The sequence below is a fragment of the Rhinoraja longicauda genome, chromosome 11 (genome assembly GCF_053455715.1).
Source record: "Rhinoraja longicauda isolate Sanriku21f chromosome 11, sRhiLon1.1, whole genome shotgun sequence".
In the NCBI taxonomy this organism is placed as follows: Eukaryota; Metazoa; Chordata; class Chondrichthyes; order Rajiformes; family Arhynchobatidae; genus Rhinoraja; species Rhinoraja longicauda.
In genome coordinates, this window is record NC_135963.1 from 57,565,066 (window position 1) to 57,580,586 (window position 15,521).

Below are 15,521 nucleotides of genomic sequence, written 5' to 3' on the forward strand. Positions count from 1 at the left end.
GGCAAAGGAAAGCTTTTTCACTGCACCTTGTAGCACGTGACTGTAGTAAACCAATGCCAATTTCCTTTCACACTGCTTGATTTTAAATGAAAAATACTTCAATGAACCCATCAACTTACTTCCGAATCACCGCTCTCATTTCTGATGTACTTTGACCTCCATCTTCCCCACCGCTTTGACATTCAAAATTTCCGTACCTGCATTTGGTCATAAGAAAGACAAATTAAAGAGCATTTTAAACAAGCACTTGCTTCCCCAGTGGGTCAAACTATTAACAATGGCAAATATTTGGGATTCAATATCTCAAGCCTCGTTCAAACTGCAAACACTTGTTTGTATTCAATATTTCCAGCCTCAAGTTAAACTGCGATGCCTCGTAGGTATTTCTTTACTCGATCCCAACTTGAAACGTCACCTATCCATGTTCTCCAGAGATGCTGCCTGACCCGCTGAGTTACTCCAGCACTCTGGGAAACGTCACCTATCCGTGTTCTCCAGAGATGCTGCCTGACCCGCTGAGTTACTCCAGCACTCTGTGAAACGTCACCTATCCATGTTCTCCAGAGATGCTGCCTGACCCGCTGAGTTACTCCAGCACTCGCTGTGTATCTCTGCTTCGCTCCTGAGCGGCACGGTGGCGCAGCGGTAGAGTTGCTGCCTTACAGCGAATCAGGTTCGATCCTGACTACGGGCGCCGTCTGTACGGAGTTTGTACGTTCTCCCCGTGGGTTTTCTCCGAGATCTTCGGATTCCTCCCACACTCCAAAGACGTACAGGTATGTAGGTTAATTGGCTGGGCAAATGTTAAAGAAAATTGTCCCTAGTGGGTGTAGGATAGTGTTAGTGTGCGGGGATCGCTGGGCGGCGCAGACCCGGTGGGCCGAAGGGCCTGTTTCTGCGCTGTATCTCTAAATCTAAAAAGAAAAATCTGATCAGAGCTTCGATCAAAATCTCCCCTCTGTAGTCCTATCAATCCGGTCAACAATTCTTTGTTCAATACAATCTGTCTGAGCCTCAAAACAAGATTGCCGGTCACATGATGCAAATTCACATGCTTCAGGATTAGGTTGTGAACAGTGTGTCCATTTAGCTGGTCTTAGAAGCACACAGGCCAGTAAACAATCTACCAGCATTTGCAGCGGAGAAATGTAAAGAATGTGAAGAAAGATTGGAAAGTAGAAACCAATGCCTCACGAATAAAATATGCAAGTTGCCATCAATACTTTTTGCAAGAGCGAATGAAAATATTTTTCAAATTTGATCAGCAATGGAAGATATTTATGCATTTTTAGCTCCATATAAAAAAAATTTAAATCACAATTTGGTTGACAGATTTTGCACAAAGAAAAAAAGTCCTAATTTTTGCTCAGTTTACAAACATTCACCTAAGTCTTTAGAGATATATATAGCGCAGGAACAGGTCATTCGGCCGACCGAGACCACTCCGACCTCGATCACACCGTAAACCACACACGAGGGATAATTTTACAACTTTACCAAAGCCAAATACCCTACAAACTTGTGTAGGACGGAACTGCAGATGCTGGTATATACCGAAGATAAACACAAAGTGCACTGGACACTGCACACGGATACAATAACAAAGAAGGCCCACCAACGTCTCTTTTTCCTGAGAAGACTGAGGAAGTTTGGCATGAACGCCAGCATCCTCACAAACTTCTACAGATGCACCATCGGGAGCCTGCTGACGGGCTGCATTACAGTCTGGTACGGGAACTGTTCTGCCCACAGCCACAAATCACTACAGAGAGTGGTGAAGACGGCACAGCACGTCACTGGCAACTGTCTCCCGGCCATTCAGGACATTTTCTACCGGCGGTGCCTGCGGAAGGCATGCAGCATCATCAAGGACCACAGCCACCCTGCACGCAAGCCGTTCTCCTTGTTACGGTCAGGCAGACGATACAGGAGTATGGCTGCTCGTACCACCAGACTTAAGAACAGTTTCTACCATCAGACTTCTGAACTCATAAACACATTTCACATCATATATGTTGATTATTTTAATATTGTCTTTTTATCTTACTAATGTCATTTTTATCTTATTTATCCTTGGAATATTACTGCTGAGGTGACCCGTTGTCTTGTCAAATACCGTTGACCCTGTGCGAACCTACATATGACAAATAAAATTAAAATTAAAATTAAATTATGAAGAAGGGTCCCGACCTGAAATGTCATCCATCTTTTTTCTCCAGAGGTGTTGCCTGGCCCGCTGAGCTACTCCAGTTTGTCTATCAACCTACAAACTTGTATATCTTTGGAGTGTGGGAGGAAACCGGTGTACCCGGAGAAAACCCACGTGGTCACGGGGAGAAAGTGCAAACTCCATACAGACAGCACCTCTCGCCAGGATCGAACCTGGGTCTCCGGCGTTGCAAGGCCGCAAGCCTACCGCTGCGCCACCGTGCCGGACCAAAAGTCCATTCTAATGGTCTCCATTAAAGGAAAACAACTTCTAAGCCCTTCGAGCCAGTTTAAAGTTTTAAAAAACAACTTTAAGCCCGTCGAGACAGTTTACAGTTTTTCTAAAAACAAAAGGCTGCAACATGACTCCAAACCGCACAAATTCTAAATAGAAAACTCCTCAAACAAAACATCACAAGAGTGTTAAATTTAATGCAGCTGCCTGGTTATCTTGGCAGAATATTTCACACTCTGCAGTCAATGCGAACACATGATGATACTTAAAATGCGAGAAGTCATGTAAAACCAGCCAGAGACTGTCCCAGAAGAAAACAACAAAGTACGAGCAAATATGAGGGCGTGGGGGCCTGGAAAACGGAGGTCATTGAAGGGTGTGTGAGGTGTTTTAGACATACTGTACGTTGGGAGGGATTGGACCAAGGGGATAGGATGGAGTCGAGGTATGGGGCAATTAATTCAGTGGGACAGGAGCAGGCAGAAACAATGGGTCTGCTAGGGCAGTTCGGTAGCGTTCAAGGCAGGTATGAAGAAGAGTCTCGACCCGAAACGTCACCCGTTCCTTCTCTCCAGAGATGCTGCCTGTCCCGCTGAGTTACTCCGGCATTTTGTATCTACCTTCCACATAAACCGGCATCTGCAGTTCCCTCCTGCTCCACAAAATACTAGGCTGGGCTGCACTTACGTGACAAGTTTGTGGCCTCCGCTTTCAGCAAGATTCTCCTCATTTGAGGAAGGACATCCTTGTAATTGAGGCAGTGCAGCGTAGGTTCACGAGATTGATCCCTGGGATGGCGGAACTGACATATGAGGAAAGATTGAAAAGACTAGGCTTGTATTCACTGGAGTTTAGAAGGATGAGAGGGGATCTTATAGAAACATATAAAATTATAAAAGGACTGGACAAGCTAGATGCAGGAAAAATGTTCCCAATGTTGGGCGAGTCCAGAACCAGGGGCCACAGTCTTAGAATAAAGGGGAGGCCATTTAAAACTGAGGTGAGAAAAAACTTTTTCACCCAGAGAGTTGTGAATTTGTGGAATTCTCTGCCACAGAGGGCAGTGGAGGACAAATCACTGGATGGTTTTAAGAGAGAGTTAGATAGAGCTCTAGGGGCTAGTGGTATCAAGGGATATGGGGAGAAGGCAGGCACGGGTTACTGATTGTGGATGATCAGCCATGATCACAATGAATGGCGGTGCTGGCACGAAGGGCCAAATGGCCTCCTCCTGCACCTATTTTCTATGTTTCTAAGATCCTGGCAGGGTAGCCAGGGTGTTGACTTACTTGACCAAGTCATCTGGTTATGTGTTTGAGTTCTACAATTCTCCAGGTAGCCAGTAGGTGGAGTGGTCTATCATGCCAAGTGCCTTCAATGTACAAAATCCATGTGTGATGGGATAAAGAACAGAAGGGGCCATGCAACAGGCAACACAACCACAAGCTCAGACACAGGAGCAAAATTAGGCCATTCGGCCCATCGAGTCTGCTCTGCCATTCAATCGTGGCCGATCTATCTCACCCTCTCAGCCCCATTCTCCTGCCTTCTCCCCATAACCCCTGACATCTGTACTAATCAAAAATCTATCTCTGCCTTAAATATATCCATTGACTTGGCCTCAACAGCCTTCTGTGGCAAAGAATTCCACAGATTCACCATCCTCTGGCTGAAGAAATTCCTCCTCATCTTCCTAAAGGTATGTCCTTATATTCTGAGGTTGTGGCCTCTGGTCCAAGACTTCTCCACTAGTGGAAACATCCTCTCCACATCCACTCTAGCCAGGCCCTTGTAAAGGAGTCATGGCATCTTGTAGAACCCCTATCAGTGCATTCACAAGATTATTGGAAGAAAATACTTGAACACAAGAAAGATGTCGACACAATGAACTGCAGATGCTGGTTGTTCGGATGTTGGGATGATCTTTGAAGCACCTGGCTCAGATACGTTGGAGCAAAACACAAAGAGATGCGTGGGCGAGAATTGGGGTGGGTGACTCACTCAATAACTCTGTCCGTCTGGGGTGAGTGTGTGTGTGTGTGTCTGTGTGTGTGTGTGGTTACTGTTTGGTCTCCCTATTGACTATGATGACAAATCAAAGTTCAACACCTGCAGAGCTGTCAGCAGTTCCCGGCCTCCCACCACATCACACACCGACCTATTCATGTACAAACTCGTCACCGATTATACCCAATGTAGTTCAAAGGGACTGCGGATGTTGGTCAATACCAAACACAGTAACTCAGCAGGTCAGGCAGCATCTCTGGGGAACATGGATAGGTGACGTTTCACAGAGTGCTGGAGTAACTCAGCGGGTCAGGCAGCATCTCTGGAGAACATGGATAGGTGATGTTTCACAGAGTGCTGGAGCAACTCAGCGGGTCAGGCAGCATCTCTGGGGAACATGGATAGGTGACGTTTCACAGAGTGCTGGAGTAACTCAGCGGGTCAGGCAGCATCTGTGGAGAACATGGATAGATAGATAGAACATGGAGAACAAAGGATGTTCCTTTAGGAAGGAGATGAGGAGGAATTTCTTTAGTCAGAGGATGGTGTATCTGTGGAATTCATTGCCATTGAAGGCTGTGGAGGCCAAGTCAGTGGATATATTTAATAATAATAATGCATTACATTTGTATAGCGCTTTTCTAAAAACTCAAAGTCGCTTTACAGGGTTTACTAAAACATAGAAAATAAATAAATAAGTAAACAAGCAGAAAAGGAAAAATAAGGTGAGGTGACCTTCAGTGGTTGAAGGCAGCGTTGAACAGGTGAGACTTCAGTGATGTTTTGAATGTGGTGAGTGAGGAGGAGTCTCTAACGGTTTGGGGTAGTGAGTTCCAGAGGGTGGGAGCAGCGATGGAGAAAGCCCTGTCCCCCCAGGATCTGAGTTTGGTCCGGATGGGGGGGGACAGGAGGTTGGCAGCAGCAGAGCGGAGGGTGGAGGTGGGAGGGTAAGGCAGAGATAGATAGATTCTTGATTAGTACGGGTGTCATGGGGTTATGGGGAGAAGGCAGGGGAATGGGGTTAGGAGGGAGAGATAGATCAGCCATGATTGAATGGCGGAGTTCATGGGTCAAATGGCCAAATTCTGCTCCTATCACTTGTGAACTTATAAGTGGTGTTTCGGGTCGGGATTTTTCTTCAGGCTAGTAACCCTGCAGAAGAAATTCAAATGCAATGAAAGTTGCAGACTAAGATGTTTTTGAGCAACAAAAAAAAATTTAAACTGCAGATTCTAGAATCCGAAAGAAAAACTGAAGCTTCTCCTTCAGCAAACCTGAAACTAATCGAAGGAAAGCGAAATGTCTTTAAATTGTAACATTAATTTGGTTTCCCTTTCCACTGATCAAGAGGCAAGAGTGTTTGATTATCATAGAGTCATACAGTGTGGAGTCAGGTCCTTCGGCCCAACTTTCCCATACCGACCATCTACACTAGTCCCACCTGCCTGCATTTGGTCCATATCCCTCTAAACCTGTCCTGTCCATGTACCTGTCTAACTGTTTCTTAAACATTGTGATAGTTTCTGTCTCAACTACCTCAGCTAGGGCGGCACGGTGGCGCAGCGGTAGAGTTGCTGCCTCACAGCGCCAGAGACCCGGGTTTGATCCCGACCACGGGGGCTGTCGGTACGGAGTTTGTACGTTCTTCCCGTGACCTGCGTGGGTTTTCTCCGGGTCCTTCAGTTTCCTCCCACACTCCAACGACGTACAGGTTTGCAGGTGAATTGGCTTGGTATAAGTGTAAATTGTCCTTAGTGTGCGTAGGATGGTGTTAGCGTGTGGGGATCGCTGATTGGTGTGGACCTAAGGGCCCATTTCCGTGCTGTATCTCTAAATACACACCTCTGTACCACTTGCCTGACGGGAGGGGTGAGGATACCATGAAAACAAAGCTTTTCACTGCAGCTCAGTACACAAAACAATCATAAACCTCGGCCTAAACCCAGCTATAAATTGATAGATTTGCTCTCACCTGTCCAGCAGCAGCTCCAGTACCTGCTCGGTGGTTGCAAACGCTCGGTATGTTGACAGAAAGATGCTGATATAGGTGAAGTCATTGTCTCCCAAAGCCGTCAGTAGATTTTCGACCAGTTTCTCCAGGGTTCCAGCTTTAATGGTGCGGATTTTGCACGTTTCATACTGGCTGATGGTGTGACCTGGTGGCACTTGGTCTCCTTCCACCTGCGCGTCATTAAAAACAAAGACACGGATGAGCGGGTCTGCACAATCCAGCAGCAACTCACATAGGTGTGGAGACACCAGCAATGTGGGCAGCACGGTGGCACAGCCAGTAGAGCTGCTGCCTCGCAGTGCCAGAGACCACGGGTTCGATCCCGACCTCGGGGCTTGCACCAAACTTCCGCCAGGGGGTTTGCAAATGGAACAACACCCACTCCAGACGAACGTTGGCATTCAAGAGACGCTGGTTCGATCCTGACCTCGGGTGCTGTCTGCGTGGAGTTTGCACGTTCTCCCTGTATCCGCGCGGGTTTCCTCCGGTTTTACCCAAAGACGTGCGGGTTTGTGGGTTAATTGGCCCCAGTGTGCAGGGGAGTGGATGAGAAAGTGGGATAGCATGGAACTATAGTGAGAACAGGTGAACGATGGGATGGTCAGTGTGGACTCTTGGGGCCGATGGGCCCGTTTCCACGCTGCATCTTTAACTTAAACATGGTCCAAACATCGTCCTTTCAGTCTCCTTGCTAATTCAGGCTTGTTTTATTTGCCCGACAATTAATTGGGTGCTAAGCCTGGTTGTGTTTCAGTCCAGGGGCGGTAGGAATGGGATAGATGACAGTGAGCCACCAACCATGTAGCTGGAAGGTATCACCTGTGCCTCGTGCCCACCACATCTTCCCATCTAGTTCCCCCGGCATCAGCAAACCAGAGCAGGAACGTTTAACAGTCAGATTGATTTCTTTATGCTTTAGCCATTTCTCTTCATAAACAAAGGACTCAGAGTCACGCAGCATTGCCCGTACCGACCAAGGGTGGACCTCGCTGGTCTGCCTTAAAACGTGGACCTCCGTTTAGTTTAGTTTAGGGATACAGCGTGGAAACAGGCCCTTCAGCCCATCAAGTCCGCACCGGCGCGTACATCCCCCGTACACAAGCACTATCCTACCCACGAGCACTACGTCCCAGCACAGTGGGTGGCAGCAGCGGTAGAGTTGCTGCCTCGCAGCGCCAGAGATCCGGGTTCGATCCTGACCACAGGTGCTGTCTGTACGGATTATTTTTTTTAGATTTAGAGATACAGCGCGGAAACAGGCCCTTCAGCCCACCGGGTCTTTGCCGCCCAGCGATCCCCGCACATTAACACTATCCTACACCCACTAGGGACAATTTTTACATTTGCCCAGCCAATAAACCTACAAACCTGTACGTCTTTGGAGTGTGGGAGGAAACCGAAGATCTCGGAGAAAACCCACGCAGGTCACGGGGAGAACGTACAAACTCCGTACAGACGGCGCCCGTAGTCGGGATCGAACCTGAGTCTCCGGCGCTGCATTCGCTGTGAGGCAGCAACTCTACCGCTGCGCCACCGTGCCGCCTACGGAGTTTGTACGTTCTCCCCGTGACCCACATGGGTTTTCTCCGGGTGCTCCGGTTTCCTCCCACACTCCAAAGACGTGTGGGTTTGTCGGTTAATTGGCCTGGTGTAAAACATAAAACAAATTGTCCCCAGTGTGTGTAGGGCTGTGTTACTGTGCGGGGATCGCTGGTCGGCGCGGACTCGGTGGGCCGAAGGGCCTGTATCTCTGAACTAAAAACATCTCGAGGCCCAGGAAGCACTAGGGCAGTTAACAGCATCAAACTCAGCCCAGTACGTCTCTCAGTGGGGATGGGGATTAAGTGGAGAGAGATGTGTTGTCCGGAACGTTAGCACGCCACAGGAAGTAAATCTGTCTGGCTTCAATCATGTCTGAACTCTGTTAGATTATCACAGACCTCCCTCCCATTTCCCAACGTACATATATAAATGTGTATATATTTCTTTAAACTGATTAGTCTTGAAAGCAAGTTTAACTTGGCTGGAAGCAAAGTTGAAATTGTGAAACATTTGCTGAGTTGACAAAGAGAGAAGGGGAGGTGGGGGGGGGGGGGGGGGGAGAGAGAAAAAAGCAAACTCTGTCTCAAGTTCAGAGTCAGTCGAGGTTTCTGCTGACTTAGGAATCACGGCTGGGCTCTTCACATAATGGTTATTATCGAGACCACAGCCTCAGACATCAAAGACTTTCAAAGGCTCAGATGTCAACACACATTCCCCTGTATTAAACTCTCCCTCTCTTTCAGCTAGGAAAGGCCCAGCTGGAGCTTCAAGCCTCTTTGGAAATGGGGGAGGGGGAGGGGGAGGAAAAAAAGGAATCGCCGGCCTCTTTTATATATAAACTGAAAGATATAAACCACTAATCTCGTGCAAACTCTGCCGGCTGGGCATGGAGGGGGGAGAACGTGGAACAGCACAGCACAGGAACAGGCCCTTCGGCCCACAATACCTGTGCTGAACACCAGTTAAACTGATCTCCTCTGCCTGTCTATGATCGACTGCCTCACAGCGCCAGGGACCCAGGTTTAGATTTTAGATTTAGAGATACAGCGCGGAAACAGGCCCTTCGGGCCACCGGGTCCGCGCCTCCCAGCGATCCCCGCACATTAACACTATCCTACACCCACTAGGGACAATTTTTACATTTACCCAGTCAATTAACCTACATACCTGTACATCTTTGGAGTGTGGGAGGAAACCGAAGATCTCGGAGAAAACCCACGCAGGTCACGGGGAGAACGTACAAACTCCGTACAGACGGCGCCCGTAGTCAGGATCGAACCTGAGTCTTCGGTGCTGCATTCGCTGTAAGGCAGCAACTCTACCGCTGCGCCACCGTGCCGCCCTGTTCGATCCCGGCCCCGGGTGCTGTCTGTGTGACCGCGTGGGTTTCCTCCGGGTGCTCCGGTTTCCTCCCACATCCCAAAGACGAGCGGGTTTGTGGGGGTCAATTGGCCCTCTGTAAACTGTCCCGAGTGTGCGGGGAGTGGATGAGAAAGTAGGATCACATGGAACCTAAGTGTACCGAACGGGCGATCGATGGTCGGCGTGGACTAGGTGGGATGAAGGAGGGCCTGCTTCCACTCTGTATCTCTAGGATTAAAAAGCTGAAACTTAATCCATATCACTCTATTCCCTGCACTTCCACGTGCCTCTTAAACGACGGTCGTATCTGCCTCAACCATCACCTCTGGCAACGCGTTCCAGGCCTCCGCCACTCTCCCCTCATCTCCCAACGTTCCAGAGAAATCAATCCAAATCTGCCCAACCTCTGTTGTAAGCGGAAGCCCTCTGATCCAGGCAGCATTCTGGTAAGCTCACTCTGCACCCTCTCCAAAGCCTGCACGTCCTTCCACACCTGCACGCAATGCTCCAAATGCGGCCCGACCAAAGTCCGGTGGGGACACCTCTCAAACCAAGGGAAGGGATGTCAACCCAGGGAGCCACGTGAGTGCCAAGGGTGTCAACACTATTGACACGAGTGCCAAGGGTGCCAACACTTTTGACACGAGTGCCAAGGGTGTCAACACTATTGACACGAGTGCCAACACTATTGATGTGAGTGCCAAGGGTGTCAACACTATTGATGTGAGTGCCAAGGGTGTCAACACTATTGACACGAGTGCCAAGGGTGTCAACACTATTGAGTGCGACTCAATTGAATGTACAAGGAGCTAAAAACGTATGAAGAGTTTTTGCACCGTTTCCCTCAGGTAAACCTTTACAAAATTATGAATAAAGTTTATTTTTTTAAACAAAATTGTGCTGCCACGGCTCACCACCCTGCTCAGACCATCAGCCTGTAACCGTGGTAACCCCCTGATGAAACGTTCTGCTCTGTGACCGAGTAAAAACAATTTACATTTGGGGCAGAGTCACAGGAGAGATCCAGCATGGAAACAGGCCCTTCGGCCCACTGAGCTCATACTACCATCAGGCACAGTTAAAGTCATACAGCATGGAAACAGGCTTTCGGCCCACCGTCCATGCTACCATCAGGCACACGTACACAAATCATGGAGTTATAGAGTCAAACAGCATGGAAACAGGCCCTTCGGCCCACCGTCCATGCTACCATCAGGCACACGTACACAAATCATGGAGTTATAGAGTCAAACAGCATGGAAACAGGCCCTTCGGCCCACCGCCCATGCTACCACCAGGCACTTCGAGTTAGTCATACAGCATGGAAACAGGCCCTTCGGCCTACCGCCCATGCTACCACCAGGCACTTCGAGTTAGTCATACAGCATGGAAACAGGCCCTTCGGCCTACCGCCCATGCTACCACCAGGCACTTCGAGTTAAAGTCATCAGGCACAGAGTTAAAGTCATACAGCATGGAAACAGGCCCTTCGGCCCACCGTCCATGCTACCATCAGGCACTTCGAGTTAGTCATACAGCATGGAAAAAGGACCTTCGGCCCACCGAGCCCATGCTACCATCAGGCACAGAGTTAAAGTCATACAGCATGGAAACAGGCCCTTCGGCCCACCGAGCCCATGCTACCACCAGGCACATGTACACAAATCATGGAGTTATAGAGTCAAACAGCATGGAAACATGCCCTTCGGCCCATCGAGCCCATGCTACCATCAGGCACACGTACACGAATCATGGAGTTATAGAGTCAAACAGCATAGAAACAGGCCCTTTGGCCCACCGAGCCCATGCTACCACCAGGCACTTACAGATTTAAAGTCATACAGCATGGAAACAGGCCCTTTGGTCCATATCACCCACACCGACTACGATTCCGTACCTTAGCTAGTCCTATTTGTCCTCGTTTGGCCCTTAGCTCTACAAACCTTCAACCTTTCCCTATCCATTTACCCCTCTACACCTACACTAATCTAATCCAACTTTATTCTCTCCATATCGTCATCACTTCTGCGCCAGATTCTACCACTCACCCACGCACTGGGGGCAATTTAGAGAAGCCAATTAACCCACAAACCCGCACGTCTTTGGGAGTGTGGGAGGAAACCGGAGCACCTGGAGAAAACCCACGTGGTCACGGGGAGAACGTGCAAACTCCAGACGGTTTGGATCAAGTTAAATGATGGCGTCCTTGTGCACCCGATACAAATTATCCGAGCATGATGCCAAATTTCCCCGCTCCCGTTAGGAAGTTCGTCCCCCAAAATGCTGTGAATGGTGGGGAAATGCAGCCTGATAGATGAGGTGGGGAGATTCTAACGTGTGTGTCGGGGAAAAAGTAAAACCCAGGTTTGGTTTAGTTTACAGACACAGCGTGGAAACTGGCCGTTGGGCCCGCCGAGTCCAGGCCGACCAGCGATCCCCGCACACTAGCCCCATCCTACACACGGGGGACCATTTAGAATTCTGACCAAAACCAATTAACCTACAAACCTGTACATTTTTGGAGCGTGGGAGGAAACCGGAGCACCCGGAATTTTTTTTACGCAGGTCACGGGAAGAACGTACAAACTCCGTTCAGACAGCACCTGTAGTCGGGATCAAACCCAGGACTCTGGTGCTGAAGACAGCAACTCTACCGCTGTGCCACCGTTAAATCTAAATATATATATCTTTAAATACCAGAGGCAAAAAAACAATATTCAGGCTGAAACATGGCACTGCTGCATCAAGTTGGGCGTCACAGTGGCGCAACGGTAGAGTCTCTACCTCACAGCGCTAGAGACCCACGTTCGATCTTGACTACGGGTGTTGACTGTGCAGAGTTTGTACGTTCTCCCCGTGACCTGCGTGAGTTTTCTCCGGTTTCTTCCCACATTCCAAGTGAATTGGCTTCTAAAAATTGTCACTTGTGTGTAGGATTGGGCAAGCACATACCGGTGGGCCGAAGGGCCCGTTTCCACGCTGTGCCTCCCTATAGTAAACAAATAGGACCGCGCAAGTCCAGGTCACTTTCAACGGATGTTGTGAAGAAATCCCAGCAAGGGGTTAATGGAGGGAGAATGTTTGGCCAGATGGATTGTGGAAAGCTGGATCGAGTTTCACGTGCAGCCAGCAATGCCCCTCAGTCTCCCCTCCCTTGACCCCAGCAGGAGGAGATGCGTTTCATTCCAAGTGCTAGGAGGATGATATCTCCCATGTGTTGCTCAGGTTTCCAGCCGACCACGCAGCAGAACGACAGCTGGAGTCTAAAGCACCAGTTGCCACAGTTCTCCTGCCCCTGAATATCAGGCGCCAAAGTGACAGTCTTCCACCAATTCACTTCGAGTGATACAATGTGGAAACAGGCCCTTCAGCCCAACTTGCCCACACTGGTCAACATGTCAAGTCAAGTCAATTTTATTTGTATAGCACATTTAAAAACAACCCACGTTGACCAAAGTGCTGTACATCAGTTCAGGTACTAAGAACGAACGTACAATGGCACACAAACATAACAGCACATACATAAACAGTTCACAGCGCCCCCCCTCAGAGGGCCTCAAACGCTAGGGAGTAGAAATAGGTTTTGAGCCTGGACTTAAAGGAGTGGATGGAGGGGGCAGTTCTGATGGGGAGAGGGATGCTGTTCCACAGTCTAGGAGTTGCAACCGCAAAAGCGCGGTCACCCCTGAGCTTAAGCCTAGACTGCGGGATAGTGAGTAGCCCCAAGTCGGCCGACCTGAGGGACCTGGAGTTAGAGTGGTGGGTTAGAAGATTTTTGATGTAGGGGGGGGGGGGCAAGTCTGTTTAGGGCTTTGTATGTGAATAGGAGGAGCTTGAAGTTGATTCTGTACTGTACTGGGAGCCAGTGGAGAGAGGCCAGAATCGGGGTGATGTAGTCCCTTTTACGGGTACCCGTCAGGAGTCTCGCTGCGGCGTTTTGGACCAATTGCAGGCGGGACAGGGATGATTGGCTGATCCCAGTGTATAGGGAGTTGCAGTAGTCTCGGCGGGAGGAAATGAATGCGTGGATGATTTTTTTCAATGTCGTCAAATTGGAGGAATGGTTGATTTTAGCTATGGTACGAAGCTGGAAGAAGCTGGCTTTTACCACAGCGTTGACTTGCTTGTCAAACTTTAATGCAGAGTCAAATATTACGCCAAGGTTATCCCACCTGCACTAGTCCCACCTGCCTACATTTGGCCCATATCCCTCCAAACCTGTCCCATCTATGTACTTGTCTAACTGTTTTTTAAACGATGGGATGGTCCCGGCCTCAACTACCTCCTCTGGCAGCTTGTTCCATACACCCACCACCCTCTGTGTCAAAAAGTTACCCCTCAGATTCCTATTAGATCTTTCCCCCTTCACCTTAAACCTGTGTCCTCTGGTCCTCGATTCCCCGACTCTGGGCACGAGGCTCTGTGCATCTACCCGATCTATTCCTCCTATCCACTTATGAACCCTCTCCCCTGTCTCAAGAAGGGTCTCGACCCGAAACTCCACCCCCAAACTCCACCCCCACCCCTTCTCTCCAGAGATGCTGCCTGACACGCTGGGTTACTCCAGCACTCTGTGTCTATCTTCAGCATTCCACTGATCCACTTGTCAAGTCACCGCTGAGAAAGTGCTGTGAATGGTGGGGAAATGCAACTTGGTGGATGGGGTGGGGAGATTTTAATGTGGCTTGAGGAAGAATTAAACCTTGGTTTGGTTTAGTTTACTTTAAAGATGCAGCGCGTAAACGGGCCCTTCGGCCCAGAGTTCACGCCAACCAGCGATCACCCCGTACACTAGCACGGTCGTACTGCACCAGCGACCATTTACAATACTCACCGAAGCCTGTGAACCTACAGACCCTCAATGTGGGAGGAAACCGGAGTACCTGTGGAAAACCCACACAGGTCACGGGGAGAACGTACAAACGTGCAGACAGCAGCCATAGTCAGGATGGAACCCGGGTCTCCGGCGCTGTGAGGCAGTGACTCTACCGCTGCGCCACCGAGCCCTACTCTCTCTTGTAACCTGAAATCATCAGCAGTGCTAATGTTCAGGGAAGCTTGCAAGGTAATTGTGGACCAGTATAAAGCTGCAAATCTGAAGAACAAAACCCACAACGCCGGCTGTTTGGAAGCAGTGCTCTATTGCACGAGGGGTTAGCGTGTTACTTCTCAATTATAGCTTGTTCACTTTGGCTGGAAGTCGCTCATCTGTGTGGGCAATTGCAGCTGCAGGCATCGCATTTAATCCTTGCAACTTTCACATCTGCTTCACATTTCATCAGCTGGCGCATGCAGTGTGTGTGCGTGCGTGTGTAAGCCTGCTTGTGTGTGTGTGTGCAAACCTGCGTGTGTGTGTGTAAGTCTGTGTGTGTGTGTGTAAGCCTGTGTGTTTGTGCAAGTCTGTGTGTGTGTAAGCCTGTGTGTGTGTGTGTGTGTGTAAGTCTGTGTGTGTAAACGTGTGTGTGTTTGTGCAAGTCTGTGTGTGTGTAAGCCTGTGTGTGTGTGTGTGTGTGTGTGTTTATGTGAGCCTGCATGTGTGTGTAAGCACACGTGTATTTGCAGGCGTGTGCCTGTGCGTTTGCATCTGTGTGCGAGAGCACGCATGACAATAGGCAATAGGTGCAGGAGGAGGCCATTCGGCCCTTCTAGCCAGCACCGCCATTCAATGTGATCATGGCTGATCATTCTCAATCAGTACCCTGTTCCTGCCTTCTCCCCATACCCCCTGACTCCGCTATCATTAAGAGCTCTATCTAACTCTGCGTTTGTAGTATGTGCATGTGTGTAGTTTGTGCCTCGGGAAAAGCAGCCAACATAATCAAAGTTTTGTCCCACCGCTCCCATCCGGCAGAAGGTACAGAAGCACCACCAGACTCAGGAAGATCTTCTTCCCCGCTGTTATCAGGCTTCTGAACGGTCCTTCCATAAGCTAGGGTACTGTCCGATTCACCTCTACCCCATTGTGGACATTGGACTTTGACTGTGGAACTGGTTTGCTACAATGCTGAGAACTATATTCTGCACTCTGTATCTTCCCCTTTGCTCTACCGACTGTACTTGAGTTTGAACTGATTGTATCTCTGCAGGGTATTTATTTCACAAAATGCTGGAGTAACTCAGCAGGTCAGGCAGCATCTCAGCAGAGAAGGAATGGGT

At 49.2% G+C, this 15,521-nt stretch overlaps 1 protein-coding gene across 1 annotated transcript in view; it reads right to left on the minus strand.

Annotated features, from left to right (window-relative positions):
• Window positions 1-15,521, minus strand: part of rgl1 (ral guanine nucleotide dissociation stimulator-like 1) — a 199,396-nt gene that overhangs the window by 42,272 nt on the left and 141,603 nt on the right. The window contains exons 3-4 of the mRNA XM_078407806.1: window positions 6,423-6,631; window positions 120-197 (exon numbers count right to left, since the gene is read on the minus strand). Coding sequence (XP_078263932.1) covers window positions 120-197; window positions 6,423-6,631 — 287 coding nt within the window. The remainder of the gene's footprint in view (window positions 1-119; window positions 198-6,422; window positions 6,632-15,521) is intronic.